This window comes from Leptopilina heterotoma, unplaced genomic scaffold (assembly GCF_015476425.1).
Source record: "Leptopilina heterotoma isolate Lh14 unplaced genomic scaffold, ASM1547642v1 Lhet_115, whole genome shotgun sequence".
Classification (NCBI taxonomy): domain Eukaryota; kingdom Metazoa; phylum Arthropoda; class Insecta; order Hymenoptera; family Figitidae; genus Leptopilina; species Leptopilina heterotoma.
In genome coordinates this window covers 929,252-956,182 of record NW_025110834.1, presented here as the reverse complement: position 1 = coordinate 956,182, position 26,931 = coordinate 929,252, and the positions used below count along the sequence as shown (strand labels likewise).

Below are 26,931 nucleotides of genomic sequence, written 5' to 3'. Positions count from 1 at the left end.
AATATAATAATTTATTTTTTAGCTGCAATATGCATAAAAACATTATTGAAATACAGTATTTATTTATTTATTTATTTATTTGTCTTAGGATTGAAAGCAATCCATACAAAGGAGTTCGACGTACATTAGTAAAAAGAGCATGAACTTACAATACTATAATATTTAAAAAATTAAAATATACCATCTCATAAACTATCCTTTATTCTCAAATTTTTAATAAGAATTTAGCTATTTTTTTTTATCGATTTAAAATCTGGATAGTTTAGCATTTTCATCCATACATCACTCAAGTCACTCAAATCATCAGTATTTTTTATAATTTCCATTCGCTCATCTTTTAGTGCTCTACATTCTATTAAAATATGTAAAATATAATTTTCTCAATTAAACCTTTCCATACAAAAATTACAGTAATCATTTTTTTTTAACTCGTAGAATTTATTTTTCCACACAAATCTCGGCTGATATTTATTAAAGAGTTTAAGTTGAACAAACAATTTGTAAACATCCAAAGGCACGAAGGTTAATAACGTAAGTATGTTTTTTAAATTTTTATCTAATATTAAATAATTTATTGCGGTATTTTTAGTTTGTGGTGTTATTTAATGAAGTTAAGTTTTTCATATTAATTTATATTATCATTATTCCGTAAATTAATGTTAAAAAAGAGTAAAATTAATTGATGTTTATACTGAAAAATAAAAATTAAATGAAAGTAGATTTGGAAAATTGGTCATAATTTGGAAATTGGCTATAATTGGATAAAAATCAAATTTGAAAAATGGTTATATTGTATAAAAGATAAAATTGTAAATATTGGATAAAAGAATGAAAATTGCTTATATTAGATAAATGCTAAAATTGTAAATATTGTGTAAAATGAAAAGTTGTATTTATTTTTATTGATATTATTGTACTTAAAAATTAAAAAAAAAATAATGTGAAATTTAGTAAAGTTATATTAAACTAGAAGTGGGCACGCAACGTGCGCTATGTTGGTTCTAGTAAAAATTAAATAAGCTTCCTTTAGAGTCTAACTATTAAATAATTAAAATATATTATTAGTGTCTTTTAGAAGAAAAAGAATAATTATTTTTAAGAAAAAAATTTTAAACCGTAAAATTTCTTGGTTTATAAAATGTGAAATATGTCATGATCAAAATTTCCTGATATTTCAATTTAAAAAAATTGAAATTGGCTTAACTTATCAAAAGAGCGTCAAACGATCAAATAGCCTGCAAAGTATGGACCTACTTCTGACTCTAAACCGTAAAAATGTCGCTCTATTCATCTAGAAACTGTAGAACTAGTAAAACAATTTTATTTGTCTGATGAAGTAAGTCGAATAATGTCCGACATAAAGGATTATATAAAGATAAACTTCAAAATCAAATACAAAAAACATTTTCATTATTAATTCTTTTGAATTCGGATGAAGAATTTCATTTTTTTAAATTTAAAGAAAATGTTCAGGACGGCGTATTTATTGCAGGTATAGATTTTTCTCACAATTTAAATTGCAAGATTCAGGAATTCTTTCAATTAACTTTCTGATTTAAAATTTAATTACTTATAATTGTAAAGGTTGTAAAATTGATTTTTAAAGAATGGTTTTTTTCTGATATCTTAAAATAAATTGTAATGCGGATATATAGAATATAAATAACAAATTTTATTATAGTTTTCACTTTAACTCGCACTAAAACCAAAAGTTTTCAATATTTTTTAACAAATCTCACTAAAGATACTGTTGAGCACATGACTGACATGCCACGTTACCTGTTATTGTTCACTTACGATAGAATTTTTTTGCCTTCAAATAATTTAATGTTTTACTCATTATAATCTAATGAATTTTTAAATTAATCAAATTATACGTCTTTAATAAAAATGAAGAATTAATGAGTACGCAGGAAAGATTTCTAGGAAAGTGCTCCTTGGAAATTCTGCCAGAATAGAACTTCCGACATAAATTCCGATTTCGAGAATCGGAATTATTTCTAAGTCCCTATCGCAATTCTGTCGGAATTTCCGGTAATGAATAACAATATTAAATTTAATATTACTTTGCAGATGACATTTTGATATGGCAGTAACATCACTGTAATATTGCAAGTAATATTACGAATATTCAATGTGATAGTACAATGATCTCAAAAAAAAATTTACGCGCTGCTTGGGTTTTAAAACAACTGGAAATTTTTTTCCAAAAGAAATTAAAAATTTGGTAAGTAAATATGCTCGTCAAATTAAAGTTTTAAAAATTGTTTCCTTCATTTTTTAAATTTTTTTTTTAAATTTCAGTTTCAGTTTCAATAAATAATTGTAATAGTCTAATTGACAAATAGAATGTATAAACAGTTTTTCCTTTATTTTTAAAAAACTTGGGATTTTATTAAAACAATGTAATTCAGAAATAGAAATAGTGCAAATTATTTTTCTATAAAAGTTAAGAAATTTTTGCAAAAATTGTTAAGAAACGAGAATATATTGTAATGTTGTTTTCCGAAAAGAAAGGAATGAGTTCATGAAGGATATTGTTATTGAAAAACAAATAATATGCAAAATGGATATATTTACTATTTCTTAATCAGAATTTTCTAACAATTAACAATTTGCTAATATTTTTTATAAATAAAGAAAAAAAAATTTGCATAAGTTAGATCAGTTAAATGAAAATTGAAAAAGAATAGAAGCATGTAATGAAACAAAATGGCATTATCATTCAATAGACTCCACGAATCGCTCGAGATGCAACACTAAATTATGAGTTTGAAATCTGTTTTTAGGTTAATATTCAATAACCTATACAGAGAGACAAGTCAGGTAAAATGAATTATTTTATTCACAAATTTTTTTCCAATATGTATTATTTAATAATATTTAATATGTGAGTAATAATAAAAAATATGTAATAAAATATATAATGTAGGTATATATATGTATTTAATATAACATATATAAAAAATACAAATTCTTAAAAATTTTGTTCAATAATACGAAAACCTAAAAGATAAACCGAAAAAATCAAGTTAAATAATAAAAGTTTCATTACTCAAGAATATAAATTTAAATATAATTTTTTATTTAAAATTCACATTTTTTGTATGTCAATGTTAAAGTTACATTTAATTGTTTTAAAATTTTCAAAACAAGTAAATTCAATTTAAAAAGAATTTCTTTACAAAGCATTCCATGATTTGGTGTATTTTTTATTTTATTATTATTTTATATTATTGTGTCCCAGAATAAGTCAACTTTTGATTTTCTTTAACGCAACACCAAACTTTTCTTTCTTACGGAAAAAGAGAGAAGTATTTTTTAAATATATTTTTATTATTTTTTGGATGTCACGCTTGTCGATTTTTCCTATAATACGTCTAACGAGAAACCTTTTTAAATATTCCTAACATTCCTCGTTTTAAATTAGTTTCTGGAATAAACCTAATTAGAGATGAGGATAATAAGTCAATAAGCCTACTTACTGTTAATGAAAGAATGTTGATTAAGAAATCAATTATTAAAATTAACAGAGCCACTGTAGATATTTAAAAAAATTAACTTTTGTTTATTAGTTAAAAAAATTCTTTGAACTTTGTGGAATAAAGAGTAAAAGGTTTTATACGTGTCCGAAATCAATTTCATTGAAATTTTGAGCTTACGCGTTATTGTTCTGAAAACAACACAATACATTCATTATTATTTTTGTTTTAAAATCTATAATTTTTGTTAGATTTTAGGCTGTCATGTCTGAAATATCAAACTGTACCTTCTGTATATAAATCTGACACACTTGAGTATTTCATATAATTGGTGTTTTAGATTTTTCAAAATCTATGGACGCTTCCCTTATAATTGAAAGCAGAATCATCATATAACAATTTATTTTTCTTATAATCTAAACTAGAAAATATCATCGTTCACGTAATATGCTAGTAAATCTCCATTAGGATCATAGGCTCTTCTGCCACGTGTTCTTTCGGTTTTGACGGTCTGCAATATTCGGTAAAAAAAGGATTTCGATATTTCCATTTAAATCATTTAATTAAACTGATATTTAACGGCATTATCATTCGATAGACCTAAAAAATATGATAGAGCGTCTGCATCGAATAATTCGCCCAACTTGCAGTTAAGATAGACAATATTAGTACTGCACGTAGAAGAAATTATCGTTTTTAACAATTTCTTAATTATTAATACAGCTGAGTGATAGTAACAATCTTATTATTTTTGAACGTAACATAATATTAATTCAAAAACTCTGATAAGAGAAAAATAGGACTAATGCGTGTAACAGTGTGTTAGTTGCCGTCCATAAATTACGTAACACATTTTTATTGAAATTTTGACCCCCCCCCCTTATGTTAACAGCTTGTAACAAAATCGTTTAACCTCCTCTCTCTATGATTGTTACGTCAGAGAATAAGTGAAAAATCTGTTTGAAAATGAAGAAAAAACTTAAGTCTTTGTGGCAACCTTGCATGTCTTTTAAAATTTATTTAACTTTAATTTAAAAAGTTCCAAAATATGCAAGAATTTTTAAAGTATTTTTCAATTTTTTCATGTACGTAGGAACTTAACTATTAGAGTAGGACAACTATTATGCAGAAAGATTAATCATTTTTTGTCGATTCTAATACAAGAAAAGATTTTTTCCTAATTAAAGAAATCGTGTAACCGTTGTAACATTCTTTTTGATTTTAATTATTTTTAAATAATTATTTAAGGACTTTTAAACAATTATAGCAGTAATTTTGACAATTTAAACCTGTTTAAATTCTCAGTTAACCAAAAATGAGTTAACCCTTTGACAATGGGTCAGGAATGAATGTTATCTACACTTTCAATTTAATTAGTTAAATAAATTTTGATAAATTATTTTTATTATCGCCAGGATATTTTACTTGAAAATATCCAAATGATTAATTTAATTAATTTTAATAATTTGCCAGACCAGTTCAGAAAGTATTAGGAGATTATAAAATAATTTCCTAATAAACCGCAGAGAGGAGGGGTAAGAAGACAAACACAATAACACAGGCACACAAAAAAGAAGTCAAAACCCAGAGGTCACACCCTCCTATCCCCATGTTTTTGGGGTCGCTGAATCCGAATATGACCATTAAAAATTTTTTTCATCAGCCTTTTTCCCGCTACCATCCCCTTACACCTGCTCCCGGGGGTTGGAATTTCAGTTTAAAAAAAAGTGGAGTAGGGTGTCTATTCCTGTTTTTTGGGTCACTAAAACCAAAAAAGACTACCTAAAACAAATTCTTTCCTCCCTTAACCCCCTACAACCCCGGGGTGAGGGGTCGAAATTCGAATTTTCACGAAAAGTCGATTACGGTGTCTAAACCTACGTTTTTTGGGTCCCTAAAACCAAAAAAGACTACCAAAATCAAATCCTGTCCACCCTCAACCCCCTACAACCCTCTTTTTTGGTTTCAGCGACCCAAAAAACGTAGGTTTAGACACCGTAATCGACTTTTCGTGAAAATTTGAATTTCGACCCCTCACCCCGGGGTTGTTAAGGGGGTTGTAGTGGTTAAGGGAGGAAAGAATTTGTTTTTGGTAGTCTTTTTTGGTTTTAGCGACCCAAAGAACATAGGAATAGACACCCTACTCCACTTTTTTTAAACTGAAAGTCCAACCCCCAGGAGCAGGTGTTAGGGGGTGGTAGCGGGAAAATAGCCGATGAAAAAAAATTTTAATGGTAATATTCGGTCTTAGCGAACCCAAAAACATGGGGATCTCTTTTAGGCGAGTTGTATGGGTGGCTCTATGAAGAAATATATACTATATGCATATTCGTATGAATAAATACATAAGTCCTTTTTTTATGTAGAGCACATTAAATAGCCTATCAGAAGCCAATTCAGACTATCAACACTTGAGCGGGTTGATGTGGGTCCCACATAACCCGGAAGTTCGTACATGGCGGTGTTCGGTTTGTTACTTCCAGGAGAGATTGCCAGCTGATCAACCTGGAACCGTCGTCGAGCCCCACTTTTTGACGACAACTGTTGAAATGGCAATCGAGCGAGGATGTCCGGGATGCAATAGAGACAAAATTTTTAATTGTCGACCTGCAGGACAGTGCTGGCAGTGTCTGTGGGCATTCCAGTCGCTAAATTTAGAGATTGGTCACCCTAGACATTTGCTAGTGCAAATTGTCGAAAGCATGAATGTCCCCTATCTCCGCTGCTTGTTTCCGGATGACAGCACGTACCCTCCTGCAAACCAAATCTTTTTAATAAAAATAAATATTATAAATAATGAAATCTTCTACGAACCTGATGAGCATCCTCACTTGATCGCAAATACCGATGAAGTACCTATGGAGGAGAGAAATGGAGATGTGAATAATGATGAAGTACCAATGGAAGAGAGAAATGGAGATATTGTTGACCGGTGAAAATAGCCAACCTTTTTTTTCTTTTCTTTCTCTTTTCTTTTTTTTTCTCTTTTCTCTCACAACAAAAAAGAAATCCTTTTCTTCCATTGACGTAACTATTTTTATATTCTTCGTCTCTACCTATAAAAAAAAGTTTTGTTTAAATCTATTTATTTTATTATTATTTACTTGCGTTTAAGAATAAAAAGAAAAAAGTTTTGTTTAAATTTCCTTATTTTATTACTATTTACTTGCGTTTGAAACTAAAAATAATTTTTTTTTGGTTTAATTTCTTTATTTTATTATTTCTTTAAGTTTAAAAAAAAAATATATATATATATATATATATATATATATATATATAATAAAATATATATATATATAAAAAGAGATGGTTTTGTTTAGTTTTTTTTTAATTTTCTATTATGTACAAAAATGTATATATGTATTTATAATAAAGCAAACATTTATAATTTTCTTAAATAAGAATACCTTTTACTCACCATTTTGTTTTGTTGCTCCAAAAAGGAAAATTCTCAACCATATTTTAAGAATTTATTTGAAAAGAAGAACACAATTAATCCATTGAGATATAAATTTCGTGGGGAATAAAGTGTGAATAAACTAAATCAAACCTTCGACAAACAATTAAAATTGTTAAATTAATATTTAACAATAAAACAATTATTTGTAAAATCGAATTGTGAAGTGTATATTTAAAAGAAACAATATTTGAACTTAAATAAAATTGGCTTTTTACCCGAAAGGGGTTTTTCCAATCAAATATAAGTGTATATTTATTTATCCCACCTTTAATCTGAATAATAAATTCAAATTTAAATTCAGTGCCCGCTTTTAAGCGGTTATAACAGTAAAAAGAATCCAGCCATCGGTTATTTGTGAATCCAACGGAAATATACGTAAAATATAACCTGTGACGCGACACTATACTATCAAATCGAGAATGAACAAAAATGGCCGTGTGTCTGGCGACGAGAGCGTCGCTACACACCCGCTTCCTTTTTAGTTCTATGGTAAGTCCCCGGCGTACTATTTTTTAAAACTTTACTTTCTACTCCTATCCGCGTGAGGTAAGATCTCCGCCGCCGATAATGCAGAGCGCCCACTATTATTAGTCGCTGTCGTGTACTCTGCGTCACCCTTTAATCCAATATGGCCGCAGTCAGTGTTTTGACAGGACCAAAACAATGAGTAATTTTCGTCTTCCTGGTGCTCTAGAATATTCGGGATTCACATCCGAATATATACACCAGGAAGTACTTCCCTTGATGATTACGAATTTTTAATAACCCACGACGAAATTAAGGATTTGTCCTATGATTATTTTTCTCTCAGTGAATATGAAAAATAACAAAATATAAACGGCAAAAATTTGTTCCAAATTTTTTTTAATTGTGACTGTTGATCCGACGATTTGACAGATTTTATCAAGAAATTTGATAATTAATTCAATATTTTAACTTTCAAGGTAGGATTTATTTAATATTTAATAAGGTTAAAATCTCAAAAATACTAATTACAATTTTTACTTGTTTTAGGAGAGTAGATTCTCGTTTTGATAGTATTGATATCAGAACTAGTGATTTTAAACAATAATTCAACAAAATTTTACTATATATGAAAAAACCGGAGAATATTGTGCGAGGCAAAAATGCCGCGTCACACCGTATAAGAAAATTCAATAGAGGAAAATATAAAAAATTGTTAGTTTCATAATCCAATTTGTCATTTTTAAATTGTTCGTAATAAGTTTTTATACTTTAAAGGTTATTAACTGTTGATCAGCAACTGATTATAAACAAAAAATTACAGGTGAAAAGAACACGTCACGGACGAGGACGAAGTGGCGGTAAAATCTAATTTTCTAATTAGCAATTGTAATACCCTACGATAACAAAAAGTAACGTGTAATTTTCCTAATCTATATTCTCTTTATGTATTCACACATCACGTTATTCTTATTTTATAATATAAAAAATAAAAGCCACGCAACTAATTGTGCTCTGCGTGTAAGTGTGTGTGTCACTAAAAAGCTTCATCAAGCATGCGCTAGTGATTTTTTTAAAAAAATCGCAATGGGCTCCTGCTGCAACAAGCAGTCGTCAGAAGCGGACTTCCAAATTCCGGAGAAAACAATATGAGGACAAGATTCAAGCTCTTGATCCAAAAGACGACTGGTTTTCGAAGAAGAATGAGCCTACTGCAAAGCTGAAAGAAAATAGTAAGACACTTAGGAATTAGCGACCAAAAGAAAGATTTACTGCAAAGAACAACAATGACACCGATTATCTATCCCGGTTTAGGACAAAGACTAAAACCGTACTTCGTGATGAACCTCTATTCTCATCGTTCCTATGCTGCATCAACTTCTTGAGCACAGAGTACATTAAAAACTTTGATTTGGCAGAATTTGGTATAGTTAAAGATGAAACGTACAACATATTGCATAATAATGACAAGAATTCCGAAATATATCAACAAAAATTCCTTTCTCAGCATGTAAAACAGCTGCAAAATTGTTAACAAATAAATTCCCAATTATTTTTAAAGATGTGAATGAAAAAGGAGAAACGATTGGTAGTGGACACAGCTACACAGCAGAAAAAATTCGAAATCGTAATAATAAGTTAAACAGATCAAAGTCTTTTCCTTCCTTAACAAGTACTCTCGGAGTTAATTCTGCTACCATTTAACTGACACAAATGGCACAAGCTGGTTGTCTTAGGTGGCCGCCAGAACTAAAGTTGACTTCAGAAATTGCTTAAGAAAAAAGAAAATTTCTTTTCTTGTTCATCACAGAAGATTCTGAGGAATTTAATGAAAACGAAGAACTTGACGAAAAAAGACAAATATTTTTAGAGATGGATGAAGTAACAAAAAAAGAAAAGGAAGAACTGGATTTTGTTGCAATCTAAGGCTACCAAAGACAATTTTAAAACAACTTACTGAGTCCGCCTAATGCATCTGAAATTCGAAAAATTTTGCCTGTTATTTTATTCCAAGACTTCTTCTCGCATTAGGAATTGTTAACAGGCCACTCTATGAACGATCTAAAAGAACGATTTGCCGAAGTCGGAGAAAAAATATTTGCTTACGGTCACGCAAAAAATGTATCATCCGAAAATATTTATTCTAATGAAGAAGTATTTCGAATTATATCGAAACACTTTAAGAAAGGCCACAATTCATTGTTTCGAAACTGCCCTGTAATTATTTCTCTTTTTAATAAGATACTTTATAAATTTTTAACATTTAAGGGCGCAACCCTAGTGGTAGCGCGCAAAAATTGACCATTTTCATAAATTAAATAAAAAAATCCACTACAATTTTTAAATAAAACAGTTTATTATCTAAAAGTACACAATTTAAACTACAAATTCCGATACAAAAATTTTAAAAACATTTAAAAATGGAGGCGTGGTGCGCGATCTTGTCGAGGTCTGCATACAAGAAAAAGGTTTGCGGTGACTACGATTATAAGGAGCTGGTTTATCTGAAACACAAAATTCAAACGAATTTAGTTAAAGTAGAAGATAATGTAGTCTTTATTGGAAGATTTAAAAAAAATATATTTTTGACAAAATGGCAACGGCTCAAACTCAATTTTTCGATTTTCAAAAAAAATGTTTTTCAGCTGTAAAAAAAAGTTTTTCATAAAAAAATAAATCCTTCGATTGAAGACTAGATTATCTTCTACTGTGGCGGCAGCTTAATGTTCTCTCCGCTTGCCATAGAATTGGCCCTTAGGTTTACGCTCTTTTTCCTTATGAGGACTAACTGTGATCATCGAGGTATGAATGTCATTCTTTCTAGTTGTAACGTCGAGAAGAGAACATAATCTTATAGTTAAGTGTAAGCCAGATGGCAGTATTATTTTCCAATAAATAATGTTAAACAGAATTTATAACGTGATTATTTGGTCTTTAGGAATCTGACCAATTTTAATACTCACCATCCAAATTTCCAATTTTTAGGTTTTGAATTATGCAAACCTCGACAAGATCGCGCACCACGCCTCCATTTTTAAATGTTTTTAAAAAATTTTTATCGGAATTTGTAGTTTAAATTGTGTACTTTTAGACAATAAATTGTTTTATTTAAAAATGTTAATGGATTTTTTTAATTCATTTATGAAAATGGTCAATTTTTGCGCGCTACAACTAGGGTTGCCCCCTTAAAACAGAAAAAAAATATTTATATTATTTATGTTTTACAGGAAGTAAATACCATCTACGACTGTAGAGTATCAGGGAATGTCTTTAGTTGAGCTGTTCGCATCAGTCAGTATTTTCGAAAACATTAATTATGTAATAAATATTTATTCTTACTGATTTATGTTTAATATTTTTAAAACTTTTTCAGGTAAGGAAGAGGCATACTCTTTCGACATTCAACAACAAACAGTAATAACAGATTCCTCATTTCTGGGAGCTTTTCAAGTCATGTTTGCATCGTATTTCATTTTTAATAAGCCGTTTCCATACTAAAATTCAGTAACATTGGATTTCAGTCAAAGGTTTTTCTAAATATTAATCCAAGCAATGAAAATAAGGCCAAAAGGAATGCCAAATCAAAAATATTAGGGGAGTATAGTCTAGGTCAAAGCTTGTCTTAGTGAAACCTAACTTTTTGTTCCATTACATTTTTGGAGAATCGAAAGTAGTGTCATCTGTGACGTCGATCAAAAAAATGGAATCGTCAAGGCAACAAAAATTTTGTGGTTCGAACAATTTGGTAATGTTACTTTCTGTCAAGGTTGGCCACTTTGCACCTAAAGTGCGCAAATATGAGGATGAGCTACTTTATTTGCAAAAACTGCGATACTAAATAACTCATAATTTAATTGATAATCTTATTAATATTTGTATTTAATTTTATTAATATTTCAGTTCAAAATTTGCCAAAGATATTAGAAAAATAATATTAAATCTGTAACGATGGGCTGTATATTAACCCAGATAGCACAAAAACTTCCAAGAAGTTTCCAGGAAGCTTCCCGTGGTAACTTCGAAAGTTACCTTTGGTAGCTTCCTGGAAACTTCACTATCAGCACATGAGGGTCAGCGGACTCGAACCACAAGTCATAGGCCTCCAAGTGTGCTGCTGGGATAGCACTTTAATGCGCTCAACCAAATCGCCACATGACATACTGAGCAATTACATTAATGCACGCTGCCTCTTTTTTTCGCAGCTGAATACATCTGTCTCTATCCTCGTTGCAGCTTGCGATGTCTAGTGCAGATGCGTTGATAAAGACAGAAACGCAGCTGGCCTGACTCGCCACACTGCTCGCACTTCCTCGTCTATCCACTCGGTCCAAGACAATTCTTGGTACCACCAAAGTGTTGTTGCCCTGCCACCACGGCAAAGTCTACCGAACATATCCATGATGTCAATCATGTCTGGTAGTGGATAAGTATCTACTATTCCCAGCACATCGAAGACATCGATGATGTTCGGCAGTGGACAACCATTGGCAGGTCTAAAAATGAGAATTAAATTATTTTTAGAATTTTATCAACATTTTTTTCAATAATTCAATTTCATGTATTTATCAAAGAATTTGAAAATAATTTAATTCTCATTTTTAGAATTTTATAAACATTTTTTTTCAATAATTCAATTCTTTTGAGAAAATGTAATTAAAATTGTATTCAAAATTCTTTAATTAATAACTTTCGAAAATTTAATTATCTTTAACAAATTTTAATTAAAATTGTTTAAAAATCTAAATTTTTAAAATATGAAAATTAAATTATTTATTAATATTTTATAAGTTGTTTTAATACTTATTTTGTTAAATATTTTCTACAAGAACTATTATTTTAAAAAATGCAATTTTATATTTTCTAAAATTTAATTAATTATTACAACAGTAATTCTTCTATAATTAAAATTATTTAATTATTAAAAAAGGGATTTAATTTAATATATGCCTACAAATAAATTTGATTTGAATTAAATTTTACGATATTTTGATAATTCAAAAATTTTTCAATTAAAATTAAATATACAAATTCAAAAATTTAATTAATTTTAAAAGGAAATTGGAATAAAAGTTTTTCAGAGTTTTTTTTCAAATTAATTAATTTTTTAAAATGAAATTTTCAATAATTTTAATTTTTAAATCTTTGAAAGTCAAGTAGTATTTTATATTCCCAAATATTTGTATTTTATTACAATATGTGGAAGAAAAGTCGAAAAATCACATTATTTAAGAAAATTCAAACAAAGTTGACGCAAACTAATATTGTTAATCATAAGTCGATAAAATAAAAATTAGTTTCCTGAAAGATAGAATAAAATATATAATATATAAATTAGCTTTACGATGTCAAGTATCGATTTGGTTGAGCGCATTAAAGTGCTATCCCAGAAGCACACGTGGAGGCCTATGACTTGTGGTTCGAGTCCGCTGACCCTCATGTGCTGTAGTTATGAAATTCTTTTTTTATATTAAACTCATTTTTTTATTTTATAATAATGCAAAATATGAATATTTCATATTTTTTAAAGCTTTTTTAATAATAATTTCATTAACAAAAATATTAATAGTTTTTGGAAACTTCCTGCACTGAGAGAAGAAAAGCACAGAATCCGTACTGTGACAAACACCGGCCGTGTAAAATGCGTGTCAGTGCCCGTTCTTAATTTTATTCAGTTGGTGTCATTCATAGTTCAGATACTATGCTTAAGCAGCGCGGCGGCGGTACGAACTAATTAGTACAGGATCTGTTTCATAGCGACCGACAGATACTGTACTTCTAAACAGTAGCATTTGAAGTACAACATCTGTACCTCAAGCCAAAGTCAAAATCCGTTTCACATTTTAGCACGACACCTATCACACAGTGGCACTGCTGCTGCGTTCAATTGGAGTACAGATGCTGAACTTTTTCATTTCAGAATCTGTGCACGGAGAGAAATCTGCTGCTAATATTACTCGAAAGAGCACATTACTTAAATTGCTTAACGTTTCTCTTATATTTTTAGCATCGATTCATATACTTATTGTAAAAATACTTTCAATGCAATAAGCATAAGAGACAGTAGCTAATTTTGCACGAAATCTTTATTATAAATACAAAGAGAACGTGCTATAAAAGTATTAGATTCTTTTTATAAGAATCGCTCGAACTCCGACTGATTTTCAGGCGGACTTTATACAACACAATCTTACCTGTGTATACGCACATATAACTCACACACACATATATTTCTCTCTCTCTCTCTCTCTCTCTCTATTTGATATTTCTTTGTCCTGTAAAACATTATTATATATTATATGTAGTATTTAATACTTGTTGCTGTTATAAAAAGATAATATTTATTTAATAGTAAGTATATTATTTAAAAATTATTGCATTTTTATTCGTGTTTGAATATATAAGCAACATGTGAAAAATGTTAGGTTATGTTATTGCAAACGTCACCGCTTTGTACGCGTTCCGTTCCTCGAAACCATCCAGAGAAATATGTGTGTGTGAGTTATATGTGCGTATACGCAGGTAAGATTGTGTTGTATAAAGTCCGCCTGAAAATCAGTCAGAGTTCTAGCGATTCTTATAAGAAGAATCTAATACTTTTATAGCACGTTCTCTTTATATTTATAATAAAGATTTCGTGCAAAATTAGCAGCTGCTTTTTGTTTTTATTGCATCGAACTCTCCATTACATTAAATAGATGATTTCGTATATAAATTATTATAACCTCAAGCTAAAATTCTATTCAGCAGTGACTAATAAAATTTGTAAAGATTCTGCAAGCAATAATAGCAACAGATTTCTCTCCGTGTGCTTTTCTTCTCTCAGTGTGGTAACTTCCAGGAAACTTACTTTGACAAGTTCCAAGAAATTTCCACCAGTAATTTACAGGAAGCTTCAAAGGGAAGTTTCCAGGAAGATTCCAAGGAAGTTTGCAGGAAACCTCTTGGAAGATTCCATGGGAAACTTCCAAGTGCGGACATTGGTGTATGATAGAAAAATTTCCAGGAAACTACCGAAGGTAACTTCCGAAGTTACCACAGAAAGCTTCCTGGAAACTTCTTGGAAGTTTTTGTGCTATCTGGGTTAATATATACCTAGAGAAATAGAATACGTCATGCACACAGCCATCGTAGTCGCGTTCAGCGTGAAAGCTACGAGAGAGTAGAGACCGCGCACGAAACTTGCGCCAACTGCCTCCGCTCCTCCAGAGCGAACCAACATACCTCGCTGAAAGATCCCAGATCGTCTACCGACTTGGCTCGAGGTGCTCTTCGGGCCTAACAGGTACGAACTCACTTTGGGCTTTAAACTTAGACAGAGGCGCTCTTATGGTGAGTAAAATGCTTTCAAGGGAAATGTTCGTTCTAGCCAGGTGCTCTTAGGTCGAACGAACTTTCTTTCTAGTACAAGGCCCTGGTTAGTTAACCAGGGGTGCTCTCGTGGAAAGTTGACAAGTACGCCTAGTTTCATTAATTTCCATCCTCGAAATTTGTATTCGCTCGTTACCACATACAGCAAGAATTTCTGCAGCATTCAGAATTTGAATTAACCACTTTGTGCTCCTTGGTTAGTTCTTAGAAGTGCGCGCCATAGACATCGTCGAACTCGCGTAACGTGGAATAAGGTCATCTTATTAGATTTAGACCAAATAAGATATTATATTTATTTAGCAATAGTCATAATTGATTTTTACTTACAATTATCTTTATATTATATAACCTTAATACCTGCCGCACTGAAACAAGAAGAATGAGAGAGAGTCATTTAAAACTAACCTTTCTTCTGGTCTGAACGGGCAAATTTGATGATTAATTATTTTGTCAATGGGTTGTTCATTTGTTAACTCTCAGTCATTACTATTTTGAACTTTTCACTATTAACGGTTTATTTAAATGGGACAACACATTTAAAACACTCATTTTTAACCTCACGTTGTTTTCGTCTCTACTCGTCTTAATTTCTCAATCTTTACGCGGCTATTTAATTCGACTATCTATTGCTTTGAGTTTGTTATATGATCACTGTCATATATTCAGAGTAATTCAAAGTGTGACGAAAGGGCTGCCAAAATTGTATAATATGCGAAAGAGAGTAATTAACAATTTTTTAGGTTATTTTTAATGAATTGATTTAAATTATTCCACTTCTTTATTTTGTGTTCACTATAACTTCTCAGTCTTATCTATTCCAAACACTTCGCGATTTTTGAGTTTAACGTCTACCCGAATTCGATTGCCCGTGGCGAACCCTTGAACCGGTCGAGTTTCGCAGACGGTCAACCTCGCGATAACCTGTCTCCAGGAGTTAACTGTCGCGAAGAAGCGAATTACATCGTAAGCAAACCAGTTTTATTGCATGAAATTGAGGCTTGGGTGTGACAAATTATTGGGAAGGGAAAATATTATTAGTAATATAATAAAAAAAATAGTATAAAAATAGTATTAATAGTATTAGGAAATATGTTCTGATGAAACTGAATAATTATGATTTCATTGCACTTTTTCTTATTGTGCAAAAATGCTTAACTCATTTTAGATTTTGCATCATGTAATGGACCTTTTCAGAAACGCCTGCGTTTCTGTTTTGTCAACAAACTACAATCTGGTCATTGAACCAAAAGAGTGTTTGACACTTAAATTTTCGAGTTAATGCATAAAAGTGGTGAAATCATTCTTGTATTTTGTGCTTGTCAATTATTTTAAATTATAGAATCGTAAGAAGGAATAGAATATGAAAGAATTTGGAATTTCTTAATCATGCAAAAAGACTGTTATGAACTCGAAGCAATTCTTATGTTATTGACCTGTTTGCGACACTACGGCTTTTACAAATAAGTTCATTGAATTTAATAATCTATTTAAATTTCAAATAACAATTAATTATTATATATGGCACATAATCAAATAGATATCCGATTTTTCAAAGTATAACTTTTAAATCAATAATAAAAAGACGATACTTTGAATGTATTGTAACAATTAATGTACCTAAAATCTAATGCAACCGATCGAGCTGAAGAACGTAACGTTAAAACCTTAACGACATTAAAAACGTGATTATTAGTGTCCATTAAAATTTGTTTCAATTTTAACTACTACCATTCGAAAGAGCATAAAGAAGGAGTCAGAAACTGTTTTAGTCGTTTCATTAGAGATGGCGGCAAGGGGTAAAAAATAACATTGAAATGTTAATTTCGCGTTTTTCAAAGTTTAACGATCGTTTTATCAGTCTATAATAAAATTTGTTTTACGATCATTTTACCAGCCAGAGAAGAAGCGAGGAATTGAAAAGAATTCAGAAGTTCATTTATTTTGAATGGGCGAATTTCCAAAATAATCCAATTCCTCGGTGGAGCAAGTAAAAGTAGCAAAATCTATTATTCTTAATTGACTTCACCAAAATATGAAACGCGCATTCAAAAAAGTGAGAGAGTACAACAAATCAGTAGAAATTTCTATTCCACTGAATTGCTTTACTATCACCCAATATTTCACTTAAAAAAAGGTTAGGTTATGAATACTTGACGTTAAACATTAAACACTTGAAAATTTCTTTCATTTATTTCAATAAGAGAACTTTTTATTTTATTGTAAGCACTGTGCGTTTTTAACCATACAGTGGAACCTCGATTATCCGAACCTCTGTTATCCGAAACCTCTATTATCCGAACCGAAAATCATTTTATCCGAATTTCTATTATCCGAACTTTTTTTTGGCTATCCGAATTTTAAAATTTATTTTCTCTATTTATTTTATTACTTATGTTTGTTTATGCCAAAAAAGTCTTAAAAAAATCATATATTGTGTTTTATTAATATATTATTATAAATTAATATATATACTTATATATCTTTGAAAAATGTATTAAATTAAATATGTACATATAGTTCAACTGTCCAATTTTTTTACTTTAATTATGAAAAACATTAAAACCTCTATTATCCGAATTTTCGATTATCCGAATCAGGCCGTGCCTAGGTTAGTTCGGATAATCGAGGTTCCACTGTATTTTCACTAGTTTAAATATTTCATTTTAATAATTTAGCACTGAAATCACAATGAAATTCACACGACGAGAAAAATAGCTGTCACTCCGTTTTATTTTAATACAATAACTAGAGGAGTTCCTACAAATAATTGGAAAGATTAGGCTTTTTCAAATCGTTTGTCAAAAGTTCTATTCTTTTTGATGCGTTTCTAAAATTCGAAGCAGTCAATTGAAAAGAATAAACAATTTCTATTCGTTTGAATTGACTACGTAGAATCGCTTAAAGTCGATTGAAAAGAATAGCTATTTCTTATTTTTTCAATTCGCTTTTACAAGATTTACTTTGTCGATTTAAAAGGATAGGATTATGTATTTTTTTTGGAACGTTGAGAAGCAGAAAAATTTTGCACATTTAAGAAAATAGAAACTCTTAATTCTTTTTTATCATCTCATTGACACAAGCAATAGAGAAGAATTAATTTTTCTGATATTTTGCTGTTTACAGAGGAATTGGGGTTTTTTGGAAATTCGCCTATTCAGAATGATTAAAAAATCCTCGTTTAACAGAATATTTCTGGAAATTTAATCTTTTTCAATTCCTCGCTTCTTACCGGGACTCTATAATAAAATTTGTTCCAATTTTAATTACTACCAGTCGAAAGAGCATAAAAAAGGAGTCAGAAACTGTTTTCGTCGTCTCATTAGAGATGGCGGCAAGGGGTAAAACGTAACATTAAAAGGTTAATTTCGTGTTTTTTAAAGTTTAACGATCGTTTTACCAGTCTATAATAAAATTTGTTCCAATTTTAATTACTACCAGTCGAAAGAGCATAAAAAAAGGAGTCAGAAACTGTTTTAGTCGTTTCATTATAGGTGGCGGCAAGCGGTAAAAAGTAACATTCAAATGGTAATTGTGCGTTTTTTAAAGTTTAACGATCGTTTTACCAGTCAGAAACTGTTTTAGTCATTTTCTTAGTGGTGGCGCTAAGGGGTAAAAAGTGTTACGAGCACAAATGTAAATTACTCGCGCAAACGCGATTACTGCTCGGTGATTCGTTGAGTTCAGAATTTGGTTAAATCCTTGATAGGAACCGGGAAATTTCAAATAATAAACGTGAATATTCCGTTAAAACGGAGGGAAAAAGCTCACAAGTAGAATAAATCATTCAATAATTAATAACATTAATTATTGAAGGAAATCAGTCTTCTTGAGAGTAAACCCAAATATTTATTTACTAAAAGTTCAAGAATACAAGTTATGACTAAGGAAGCTTAGAAGCAACCTTTCTAGTCAATAGTCAACTTAAATCTAATCTGTAGTTACAGTCCAGCGGACTTGTTCTCCGCTGTTAGTCCATGTTGGAGGAGATGCGCATGTTCTAAATGACGCGCATCCCCCACTATACAGTAGTATAGTATAGTATAGTAGTATCCCCACTATATAGTAGATACATTTATGCACTTCACTAATACTAATACCGACTCATACGTCATACTTGTCGATGTTGATACATACACATTCATCATAACATTATGATTCCAATAATTATCACATGATAATTATTTCAATATATATATACACATGCATACATTCTAATAATAATATTTATATTTATAATAATTATATTTACACCTGTACATGACACATACGTGTTACAAATATAGTAAATATTATATAGAATTATACATAGTTAATGGTCATGATAGTTATAACAAATTAATTGTTTAACTATAAAGCTTGAATGTAGTTTATTTACAAGTCTTAATTCATTATCAATTATATTATAATAATTGATTAGATGTTAGATTGATAGAAATAATCTAATATGCAAATTACAATTATTTATAAAAGTAGTGGAATAATTAACATTTCTAAAAAGTATTGAAAACTGGGTTTTTCCAGTACGTGATTTTATCCTGAGAAAAAGGATAAAATGTACTTTGGTCAACCGATGTGTTTTATGGTTTTACCTCCAAAGAGGGTCTACTTGAGAATTGAAAGACAGTTTTTTATGACATCTTTGGGGTTATCTCTCTTAGTTTATGGTTGACAATTGTGTTTGAGTTTTAAGGGTATATTGTCTTCAGAGTGACAATACACAAACTCATATTGCTGGAAATGTGTTTAAACCTTACTATTTTTTGTAGCGATATTTTCAAAGACACTGTGTCTGCGAAACATATGTATTTCATCTTTTGTTATATTTCGGCTATTGATAGAGAGATATTTGAAGAATACAATATTTTAGGAACATATTTACTAAATCGAACGCAGAAAGTTCTTCTCAATCTATGGACAGGATATTATTTTAAATATAAAATTAATATTATATTTTCCCGCGACTTTTAATCGCATTTCGATTAATATCGAATCACGATTCGAGCGAGATAATAGTCGCTCGTTACAAAAGTAACATTGTAATGCTAATTTTGCGTTTTTCAAAGTTCAACGATCGTTTTACCAGTCTATTATTAAATTTGTTCCAATTTTAATTACTACCAGTCGAAAGAAAGTCAAAAAAAGAGTTAGAAACTGTTTTAGTCGTTTTCTTAGTGTTGGCGAAAATGTGTAAAAAGTAACATTGTAATGTTAATTTCGCGTTTTTTAAAGTTTAACGATCGTTTTACCAGTCTATATTTAAGTTTGTTCCAATTTTAATTACCACCAGTCGAAAGAAAGTAAAAAAAAGTGTCAGAAAATGTTATAGTCGTTTTCTTATTGGTGGCGCTAACGGGTAAAAAGTAACGTTGAAATGTTAATTTCGTGTTTTTCAAAGTTTAAAGATCGTTTTACGAGTCTATAATACAATCGAAGAATCGACACTACGAGAACCGATTATTATAAAAATTAGTACCTATTATTTGTTTAGATAAATTTGTAATGTTAACTAAAGTATTTCTTTCGACAAGAAACAAATGTGAAGTTCTTTTATTCTACTTTATATACACTATTTTTATATTTATACTTATTGTTTTCTTACATTTATTACTTTTAGGGTTCCGTACCTAGTAGGAACCCTATTAAAACAGTTACGAAAAATGACCATGTACCCCCCCCCCTAGCGCTCACAGTTTTTCATCTAGAGAGGTAAAAATTGGTACACGTATGTATTTTCAAGCGTAGATTGCACGAAAAATATAGCGAACGTGATTGGAGTTAATCTTCATAGAGTTTTCCGCAAAAAAAATAAAATTTTGGCCACTTTTCGCAAAAAAAGCATGTACCCCCCCCCCAGGGCTCACAGTTTTTTACCTAGAAAGATGAAAATTGGTATGCATATGTATTTTCAAAAATGGATTACAGGAAAAATATAGCGAACATATTTGGTATTGATCTTCATAGTGTTTTCATCGAAAAACTCAAAAATTTCGAAAAAAATGCATGTACCCCCCCTTGGCGCCCACAGTTTTTTATCTTAAGAGCTGAAAATTGGCATACTTATTCGTTTTTACGCATAGATTACAGGAAAAATATAGCGGAAGTGATTAGAATTGATCTTCATGGTGTTTTCATCGAAAAACTAAAATCTCTTTTTGCAAGCTCGAAAATTCTTTAACCCGTGCTGGTTCTCTCAATTCTTAAAGTGGACTGGCGTTATACATTTTTATTTATTTTTTCGTGAAGATTTCAACAAACGTACAGAAAAAATTATTGAAATTCATCTACATATTTTTTTTTGCGAAAAAATAAAAAAAAATTACGTTTAAAAAAGTGTGTACCCCCCTTAGTTTTCACAATTCTTGGTCTATTGCACTGCAGTTTTTCTTATTTTTTGTATTTTCGTGTGTAGATTTCAGGAAAAATAGACCGAACATGATTGGATTTTACCTTCATATTTTTTTTAGCGAAAAACTCAAAGTTTTTAAGAATTTCGTTAAAAAAGTGTGTATTTTACCCTAGCACTCACAGTTTTTTACCTAAAAAGCTGAAAATTGGTACACTTTTTTATTTTTACGTGTAGATTACAGGAAAAATATAGTGGGAATGATTAGAATTGATCTTCATTGCGTTTTGAGCGAAAATCTAAATTTTTTTTCAATTTTTGATAACAATTATACCTATATGCTATCCTATCCTTTTAAATTTTAATTATATAACAACAAAAAGGAAAAAAAATTTTTATTAATTGAACCAAAATGATATAATATTTAAAATACTTTATTTAACAAAAACTTAATTATTTTCTTGACAATGCTTTATGTAAGTATACACTTTTTCCGGATTTTATATAAGTATATCTATCCCTATTAATATAAAATCATATCGCCGCCGCCGCTGTTTCAGAAAGTTTTAAGGGACCCTTATAGAAAGGGGGAACATAGTCAAGGTTGGCCCACTGTCAAGGTAGGTCCATCGTCAGAAACAAGTTATATTTGACCTAAATTCAGGTCAATTTAAGGGCAGTTTTAACCTACAGGTCAAAATCACTCAAAATTTAGGTCAATTTTAAGGGCAGATTCAACCTACAGGTAAAAAACTAACAAACTAACCCCTCTGCCCTCAAAATTTAAGTCAATTTTAAGAGTAGTTATGACTTAAAGTTAAAAATTGACAAACTTATCGCTCTGCTTTCAAAATTTAGTTTCATTTTAAGAGCAGTTTTGACCTAAGCGTTAAAAATTGCGTTTTACTCTGCCCGTAAAATTTATGTCAATTTTAAGGGCAGATTTAACCTACAGGTAAAAAATTGACAAACAATTCCCTCTGGCCTCAAAATGTAGGTCAATTTTAAGGGCAGTTTTGACCTAAACGTCAAAAATTCACAAATAATTCCCTCTGACCTCAAAATGTAGGTCAATTTTAAGGGCAGTTTTAATCTACAGGTCAAAAATTAACAAAAAATTCCCTCTGCTCTCAAAATTTAGGTTAATTTGAAGGGCAGTTTTAACCTACAGGTAAAAAATTGACAAACAATTCCCTTTACCTTCAAAATGTAGGTCAATTTTAAGGGCAGTTTTGATCTTAACGGAAAAAATTGACGAACAATTCCCCCTGCCCTCAAAAATTAGGTCAATTTCAAGGTCAGTTTTCATCTACACCGCAAAAATTGTCGAAAAAACTTCATCTGACCTGACCTTTCCTTAAAATTTAGGTCAAATTTGACATATTTTTTAGCCTATACATGAAAAAAGCAAATTAATTAAGATTTTTTAAAAAGTCGTACCCTTATATTAAAGTTTGACGGAATTTTCGACCTATTGGTTAAAAGAAGTTTGACCTAAATTTCAATATTAAGTTTCAATTAATAAAAGATGTTATAAATTGACATTTTTTTTTTAAAATTCTATTAAAATTATTTTTCTGTCCTCAAAATGTACTTTAATTTTAATGGCAGTTTTTTCCTACACTAAAAGAATTTTGGGCAGGCTGCAGGCTAAAGCCTGCATGTAAAGCCTCATGTAAACATGAGTGCCGCTAGAGCTCGCTGCCTCAAGCTCGCAGTTAACCTCAAAAAGGCGAGAATCTACTCCCGAAAGGTAAGCAGCAACTCCTCAGGGGCAGCTGCTCACCTTTCTGGAGTAGATTCTCGCTTTTTTGAGGTGAGCTGCGAGCCCTGCGCAAGGGGCACTAATTTCGGACATGAAAAGCCAGCAGCCTGCCTAAAATTCTTTCAGTGTACAAGTTAAAATTTGACCAGAAATCTCCCTCTGATCTGATATTTTCTTAAAATTTAGGTCAATTTTAAGGTCAGTTTTGACCTACACGTCAAAAATTGACAAGAAAATTCCTTCTGACCTACTGTTTCCTCAAAATTTAGGTCAATTTTAAGGTCAGTTTTGACCTACTGGTAAAAATGAAGCCCTCAAACGTCTATTATTTTACGTCGAAATCTTTAGTCCGTCCATAAATTACGTAAGACATTTAGGGGGACGGGGGTCAGCAAGATCTTGCGAACAATAGGAAAAATGGCGCTAATGTATGTAAAATATCTTACGAGGGAGGAAGGGGGTCAAATTTACCCAAAAAATGACTTACGTAATTTATGGACAGCCCCTAATGGCCCTTACATTACGTCAACATTTATGTCAACTGCAGGTAAAAAGGGGCCCAATAATACTTTTGACACTGAGAAAAAAGAATTATCAAATTTACTATGAGGAGTGTCAAACTTGAAAAAGTTGACACTATAATCACTTCCGTAAAGTAGAATTCTCTATTAGTTATCTTTTTTAATATCTCCTGTTATAATTTACTCTAACTCATTACTATGCCATCATATTAAGATAACATGATTTTAAAAATGAAAATAAATATTAAAAATAGGGGGTTGGCGCGCGAAGCGCGCAGGGGGGCGAAGCCCCCCTAGTAAAATTATAAAATCAATTGTTATTTTAAAAAAAAAAAAAATTGCAGTGTTTTTAATTTAAACTTGATAAGGGTAGTGGCTACTACCGAAACGTTGTTTTAACAACAAAAGTTAATAAACAAACAATTGTGGAAAAACTGGCCTACAAATTATTTAAATTAATATATTAAGAATCCACAAAAAAAAAAATTTTCATCTAATATACCTATGCTAGTTCTCTCAATTCTTAGTCTAGTGGACTGGCGTTATACATTTTTATTTGTTTTTTTTGTGTAGATTTCAACAAACATACAGAAAAACTTATTGGAATTCATCTTCATATTTTTTTGCGAAAAACTAAAAAAAATTATTTTTTAGAAAAAAAGTGTGTACCCCCCTTCTTTTTCACAATTCTCGGCCTATTGGACCATAATTGGTACATTTATGTATTTTCACGTGTAAATAATAAGAAAAATATAGCGTATTTGATTGGAGGTAATATTTACGAACTATATATATAGAGAGTAAGTAAATTGATGTGTTTCGTAAAAATTGCAAAACATGATTATGTCTCCCTTAACTTCTTACTATGGGGACTTATATTTATTTATCATGTTGTCAGCGATGTTAGATATATTTATATTTTCAATTAAATTTTTTATTAATAAATATTATATTAATTTATATTATAATTATTAAATTAATTATTATAATTCACAAATATATGGATAAAAGTAAATAATAATTAAACAATACAAATGAAAATAAATTAAAAATTTAAAATTAATAATAAATATAATAGGGGAGAGTGGGGCAAACCTGCCATACCTACGGTTTTTTTTACTCTTGTGACTAAACGAATCAACCGATTTCATTTTTCGATGGCTCGTTTGAAAGATCATTTAATTGCGCAACTTTTTCTCAGAGGCACCTATACTTTATCTTTTATTGTTTAGTTGCTGTGTTAACTTTAAAAAATTTTGCAAACTGGCCGGTTTGCCCCACCCCCTGTGGTAAACGGCCACCCCCATGGGGCAAATCGGTCAGTTAGGTTTTTTATCTGTAATAATGTATTTGTATAACCTACAATAACAACAAACATAAAGAATCATGTGAACAATGGTTGTAATCATGTAAATAATAATACAGGATTTAATTTTAATTAAATAAATAATTTTTTTAAATAACAAAAAAAATGTTTGAAATTATCAGGGAAACAATATTAAAGGGTCTAATTCTTATTGGAAGACAATTATTTTTCATTGAAAGTAAATATTTTAATGAAAAAAAATTCTAATTAATAATAATTTTCTTGAAACATTGATACAATGTAAATATATTATGGCCGGTTTGCCCTACAGGCCCATTTTGAGGGCCTTATTATTATTAATATAATAAATAATTAATTAATTAATTAATAATTAATTAATAATTAAAGGTCTGAGTACATCCTGGTTTTAGAAAAAGCTTTTCTTTAATAAAAAAATTTAGTTTGTTGAAAAAAAAATTTGCTAATCGCCTTCAAAAATTGTTTTTTAAAAAAATTATGTCGTTTTTCACGACATATATTTTTCAAAAAACAATTTTTATTTATTTTCACTTATAGATTAAAGAAAATGTACTATTATGGAATATTATATTTTCTATATTTCAATTTTTTTACGCCAACTTCAAGTTGTACTTAGAAAAATATTTGAATAAAATGTCATATAACCATTGATTTCATATAATCAATAAATAATTGACATATTCTTGATAATCAACAATCGCAAATTAATAAACATCTCTTAAAAAAAGATAATTTATAGAATAAAGCTATATTAAAGAAGTTTGTGATAAAAATTTGGAATTATGTATGTCATATGATCATTGATTTCATATAAACAAAAATTGACACAATCTTGATAATTAACAATCACAAATTAATAAACATCTCTTCAAGAGAATATAATAATATAGAATAAAGCTATAATAAAAACTTTGGGATAAAAACTTGAAAAGAAGATACGCATTATAGTATGTATTATTAATATTTAATTAATTATTTAAAACATGTTTTATTATATTATTTTTTGTTGAAATTCATCAATGTTCCTTTAAAATAATTCTTTATTCAGAATTACCAGATATATTTTTTTTTATTATTATTTCTGTTACTGTAAATTTCTTTTTCTTGTGAAAAATAGAAAAATATTTATTTAATTAAAATTTAACAAAAAATATTATTTTCTGTTGAAATTCATCATTATTTCTTTAAAACAATTTTTTATTCAAAATTACTACATAAGCTTTTTATTATTATTATTTTTGTCAATGTAAATTTTTTTTATTGTAAAAATTAAAATAATATTTATTTAATTAAAATTCGAAAAAGCTTTGTAAATGTAGAAAATTCAAAATGATTTTTAAAAATATCCACATAATTTGTTTTTACTATTTATTAAAAAAAATTATAAATATATTTTTTTCTTTTTTAAAATATATAGTAACTCTTTTTAAAAAATTTCACTTAGTATTTTCTCTATTATAGTTTTATTTTTAATTTTAAAATTATTCAAATATTTGATAATATTTTTAGTTAGTGTAAATTTTGTAGATAATTTATTTTCCCACTCTATAGTATGTTTTTTCGGTTGTAAATCATTGAAATTTAATTTTAAATTGTAAGCTGATCTATATTCTTATTCGGATATTTCATCTAAAAATTAAATTTTGCTTAAAAACTATTTTGTTACTTTTCTAAAATTGAAAAATTGCTTTTTGTTTATCGTAATTTTTCTTTTAATTAAAATATATTGTTTATAATTGTATTTGAACTGTTTTATTTATTTAAAAAAATATTTTAGATATAGATATGGAGGACACAAAAAATGATATATTTTCGTACATCTCAAATAAATATAACTAACTGGAAGATGATTGCATAAACGAATTTCATAATATTCTGGAGCAAAATTCTCATTTTAAACCAGTAAACGTTTTTCAGTTAATAGAACCAAGTCTCCAATGTAACGTAAGTCCTATTTTACCAAATCAACAACATTTACAAATAATGTTCCGGGAAGGTATTGACAATGTTTTACAAATTACAGATGAGTAAGAAGTTTTAAATGAATCGGATGAGTTTTTGAAAGGTCGTCCACTATATTGAATACGCCATTTTGAATTTTTAAAATCTGAAATCGGATTCTTAATCAGCGACCCTGAAAACCCCCGAGTAAAAAGTTTCAAGTAAATCCGATAAATTTTAG

General features: G+C 29.5%; 1 protein-coding gene and 1 long non-coding RNA gene across 3 annotated transcripts; one reads left to right on the top strand and one right to left on the bottom strand.

Moving 5' to 3' along the window:
- Nucleotides 1–5,614: 5,614 nt before the first annotated feature.
- Nucleotides 5,615–7,342, bottom strand: LOC122509188. Of its 2 annotated transcripts, none has more exons than XM_043623031.1 (3): nucleotides 6,901–7,342; nucleotides 6,297–6,538; nucleotides 5,615–6,249 (listed from the first exon to the last, which is right to left on the bottom strand). In XM_043623031.1, the coding sequence occupies exons 1-3, from the start codon at nucleotides 6,901–6,903 to the stop codon at nucleotides 6,153–6,155; spliced, it is 342 nt and encodes a 113-aa protein (XP_043478966.1). In that variant the 5' UTR covers nucleotides 6,904–7,342; the 3' UTR covers nucleotides 5,615–6,152. The 2 variants fall into 2 exon arrangements, with proteins under 2 accessions (XP_043478966.1, XP_043478973.1); XM_043623038.1 differs by having other exon boundaries at nucleotides 5,615–6,236.
- Nucleotides 7,343–7,989: 647 nt separating this feature from the next.
- On the top strand, nucleotides 7,990–11,373 carry LOC122509117. Its single transcript, XR_006302295.1, has 4 exons — nucleotides 7,990–8,121; nucleotides 8,231–9,624; nucleotides 10,635–10,698; nucleotides 10,781–11,373. It is a non-coding gene; the product is annotated as an uncharacterized LOC122509117 (long non-coding RNA).
- Nucleotides 11,374–26,931: the final 15,558 nt, after the last annotated feature.

What these genes read in the sequence shown, in the direction of transcription:
- LOC122509188 (XM_043623031.1), bottom strand. An exon ending in CAAGTGAGGATGCTCATCAG is followed by an intron (nt 6,250 to 6,296) that starts GTTCGTAGAAGA and finishes TTTATTAAAAAG; the next exon opens with ATTTGGTTTGCAGGAGGGTA.